The sequence below is a fragment of the Uranotaenia lowii genome, chromosome 2 (genome assembly GCF_029784155.1).
Source record: "Uranotaenia lowii strain MFRU-FL chromosome 2, ASM2978415v1, whole genome shotgun sequence".
NCBI classification, from domain to species: Eukaryota; Metazoa; Arthropoda; class Insecta; order Diptera; family Culicidae; genus Uranotaenia; species Uranotaenia lowii.
Genome location: NC_073692.1, coordinates 378,241,727 through 378,245,936, shown reverse-complemented (window position 1 = coordinate 378,245,936; position 4,210 = coordinate 378,241,727). Strand labels below are relative to the sequence as shown.

The following is a 4,210-nucleotide window of genomic DNA, read 5'->3' as shown; positions in this document are numbered from 1 at the left end:
GATAATACTGACGAAGTTTGACTGCGTGGTAATGGACGACGAAACCCACGTCAAAGTCGACTACAAGTAGCTTCCGGGACAGGAGTTTTATACGGCGAAAGGAAGGGAAAGGTAGCAGATATTTTAAAGCACATGAAACTGTCAAAGTTCGCGAAGAAATATCTGGTTTGGCAAGTCATCTGTACCTGTGGCTTGAAAAGCAGCTTTTTCATAGCTTCCGGGACTGTCAACCAAGAAATTTACGTGAAAGAGTGTTTGAATAAACGTCTGCTTGTTTCCTGAAGAAACACGGTTGTTCCGTACTGTTTTGGCCGGATTTGGCATCTTGCCATTATGGTAAAAAGGCCATGGAGTGGTACGCCGCCAGCAACGTGCAGGTGGTTCCCAAGCACAAGAACCCTCCCAACACACCAGAGCTCCGCCCAATTGAGAAATACTGGGCTATTGTCAAGCGGAACCTAAAGAAGACCCAAAAACTGCCAAGGACGCGCAGCAGTTCATGGCAAACTGGCTTTCTGCGGCGAAGAAGGTGGACAAGGTGGCTGTACAAAATCTAATGATAGGGGTTAAGTGTAAGGCCCGGTAATTCGGATTTGGAAAAGCGGAAACCTAACTGAATATTTTTCTTGAAATTTATACTAATTAAACTTGAAAAAGAAATTTAATTTGAATTTTTGAATAAACGATTTCACCGATTTACACGCGTTTTCCTTGACCAAATTTTGACCGTATCAACCTTTACATAAAAAAAAAATCACAGGTGTTTGTAGGAAACACTTTTTTTCATTGAATACACTCTTTTTTTACACAAATTGTATGTGGAATACATAGCAAATCAGCGATTTGCTTAGGTGGCGCATAATTGAGCATGTTCCCCTACTCCTTTTCAAATGCTGTTTAAAGGATTAACGTTACAGAAGAAACCTTACTGAACTCGAGCAAAACAACATGTAAAATTGGCTTAAATCAACATTGGCTGTTAGAATGGCTGTTTTCAAATTTTTTTTCCTGAAAATTGTAAATACTTTCGGTTACCACTTTAATGATGATTTCCAGTCCCCTGATATTCGGTAGTTGCACTTTTCGCATGTTTCATCTAAATTAAATGTATTTAAACTTGTTTTAATCAAAATTTTCGCAAACGAAGAAAAACGCTTGCAAGTATCACAAGGCATCGCCTACTGTCTTTGTGAAAATTGTAGAATTGAAGAAAATTTACTTTCATGATGATTCTTGAAGAATCTGGCTTTCAGCTTTCACAGAAAGTCTAGCAATTAAAATTTAAAAAAAATCTTTTGCACCTGGAGTTAGGCAGCACCATAAGTATTTCTTCGATTATAAGTTCATCATATTCGGGAGCAAAGCTGCAAATCGGATTCATAACAAAGGTTCGAAATTTCTACCTGGCAACAAAAGTTTTGGCCCGGATGTTTTCAAATCGATTTCCTATTTCATTTCAATCACCAGAATACGCGCAGCGATTAGATAAAGCGCAGTCATCAAGCGGTATCGATAATTTTTCCATACAATCCGTAACAATTAGTCAGGAAAAATGTTGAAAAATGTTTCGAAAAAACGTGTGATTAGATCTTGTCGATTGGGATTAGATTGGGTCGTTATATCTAAATGACAAAAATAAACCATCTTTATTTATGGATTGCCCCTTCGGGGTACTTTACAGCGTATAAAAGGAAAGTAATCTTACAAATAAAACGTCACTCTGTCGTAGGTGATACATAGTTTGCTAACCCTAAAAGATGGATTTAAAACGAGGGTTAAGTCTTATTTTTCTTGTAACATGTTTTGGATTACCAGTGATATCTGGTGAAAAAGCGCGGTTCGACAACTACCGAGTGTATCGAATCCATATTGAAAATCAACAACAATTGGCGGTGTTAAAGGCCATCGAACAGCTGGGAGGAGGTTACAGTTTTTGGAGCGATCCGGTTAAGGTCGATAGTGATGTTGACTTGGTTGTTCCTCCCCATAAGTTTGGCGAGTTCAGTGAAATTGTTGAAAATCATGGGTTAAGGGCTAGCTTGAGTGTTTCAAATCTACAAAGTTTGTTCGACCGGGAACAACCGAAAAATCGTAAAGCAGCAGTTGATTGGACTGCTTACAATACTTTGGAAGAGATCTTCGCCTGGATGGATCAGTTGCTGGTGGATTACCCGGACGTTTTGACTCCGATTGAGGCTGGTTATTCTTATGAAAATCGTCCCATTCGAGGTGTTAAGGTTTCGTACAAAAGTGGAAATCCGGGTGTGTTCATGGAAGGCACCATTCATTCGCGTGAGTGGATCAGTGCTGCTACACTTACCTTCGTCTTGAACCAGCTACTCACTTCAAGCGACGCAGACATTCGTCGCATTGCTGAAAACTACGATTGGTATTTCTTCCCGGTGACAAATCCAGACGGTTACGCCTACACTCACTCGACTAACCGCATGTGGCGCAAAACTCGAAAACCTCATACAGTGGTGTGCCTAGGCGCAGATCCTAACCGGAACTGGGATGCTCACTTCATGGGTGAGCTTCTAAATTTGAGTTCTAAAATATAAGTAACATTTTCTTAAACAAGAATTTCTTTTATAGAGGCCGGTGCATCATCGAATCCCTGCACAGATACCTTCGCTGGGCCGCACCCGTTTTCCGAGGTGGAAACCAAAAGTCTCTCGGATTACTTCACCTCGATTCAATCTTCGATTAGCACCTATCTAGCGTTTCATGCTTATTCGCAACTCTTGATGATTCCCTACGGTCACACTACGGAACCTTTGGACAACTACAATGAAATGGTACGTATTCAATACCTCAATGAAGCACAATCACCCTAAACTTTTTTCATTCAATAGATGGAAGTTGGAACGAAGGCTATCGAGAAGTTGAGGGAGCGCTTCGGAACCGAATACAAAGTTGGAAATATCGCAGAGATTATTTGTAAGTTTCCCTCAAACACCCTTAAAAGTGTAGTTCATAACAAGAATTCAAAAATATTACAGATCCGGCCTCCGGCGGCAGTGTAGATTGGGTCAATGGAACCCACCAAACGCCGATTGTATTTGCGTACGAGCTGCGAGATGACGGTACCCATGGATTTGTGCTTCCCGCTGATCAGATCATTCCGACGGCACTGGAAACGCTGGACTCGATCATTGTCATTCTGGACGAGGGTGAGGCGCGAGGTTTGCATCGACGATGATAAGCTTGTTTTGCGGAAGGAGGTGAAGGAATGATTTTGTCGATAAGATATAGGTACCTACTAGATCAAGAGGTCATTTGATTTGATTCATGAAATTGAGGAGATAAAGTATAATAAATTATTCAGTCAATTAGATGAACATTTATAGCAATTGAACGATAGATGACGCACCCAATTCAAGATAGGCATGTTAAAAAATCAAATCATCATCATAAGATAAAATGACAAATTTAGGCGTTTGTAAGCCTAGCGATATCAGCTTGCAGTGCCACACAGGCTTTGCTACTCTGAATCCTCCTAAAAAGCTTCAGATCGTCAGCATACAGGAGCTTGTCAGAATGAAGTGTTTCACAAAGATCATTCACAAATATAACACTCAGAAAAATACTATTATGTATGCCATAAGATTCTCTTATGAAGTGGCGCCATAAGAAAAATTAATGAAATTCATAAGATTGTCTTATGACGCGAATGAATTCTGAAGATGAACGCCTACTTCAATGAGAGGTTGTTGCTTTTCATAAGAGATTCTTATGGAAACAATAAATCACTTTCTAATAAGAAAAATTCTCGATATGTCATGCTGAAAACATTCACTTTATTGTTTGCCAAATTTGTTTAAAATTAAATCCTGCATGGTCACCATCAGCAGCGCATCAACAGACGGCTCCATCAAAGTTTTTTTTTGCCGCATCTTAATCTTCGACATTTCGTTTTTTGCCGATCAGCTTGCTGAAAAGTAAACAAATAATGTATTTTGGTTTACTAATATATTCAACGTTCACACCAAAAACATCAAATCGAACTTACCATTCCGGAGATAACAATAACATTTAACATTGAAGGAAAACTATGAACTGGCGATTGCTTCGACTGTTAGATGATGAAAAAAAAACTGATGCTATGAATGAATGTGTTCATCATTTTTTCACAATGCCGTTTCTTCTATTTTTTATAAGAACATCGTATGAAAATTGAAAGAATTTCATAAGTCTCTTATGAAAAATT

The 4,210-nt window shown here is 39.2% G+C and overlaps 1 protein-coding gene across 1 annotated transcript; it reads left to right on the top strand.

Annotated features, from left to right (window-relative positions):
- The first annotated feature begins 1,722 nt into the window (after positions 1–1,722).
- On the top strand, positions 1,723–3,341 carry LOC129748076 (zinc carboxypeptidase-like). Its single transcript, XM_055742548.1, has 4 exons — positions 1,723–2,529; positions 2,596–2,798; positions 2,856–2,940; positions 3,003–3,341. Exons 1-4 carry the CDS (start codon positions 1,758–1,760, stop codon positions 3,200–3,202), a joined length of 1,260 nt encoding a protein of 419 aa, XP_055598523.1. The 5' UTR covers positions 1,723–1,757; the 3' UTR covers positions 3,203–3,341.
- Positions 3,342–4,210: the final 869 nt, after the last annotated feature.

What these genes read in the sequence shown, in the direction of transcription:
- LOC129748076 (XM_055742548.1), top strand. Translation starts at nt 1,758, where the DNA reads ATGGATTTAAAACGAGGGTTAAGTCTTATTTTTCTTGTAACATGTTTT. An exon ending in CTGGGATGCTCACTTCATGG is followed by an intron (nt 2,530 to 2,595) that starts GTGAGCTTCTAA and finishes TTTCTTTTATAG; the next exon opens with AGGCCGGTGCATCATCGAAT. An exon ending in AAATATCGCAGAGATTATTT is followed by an intron (nt 2,941 to 3,002) that starts GTAAGTTTCCCT and finishes AAAATATTACAG; the next exon opens with ATCCGGCCTCCGGCGGCAGT.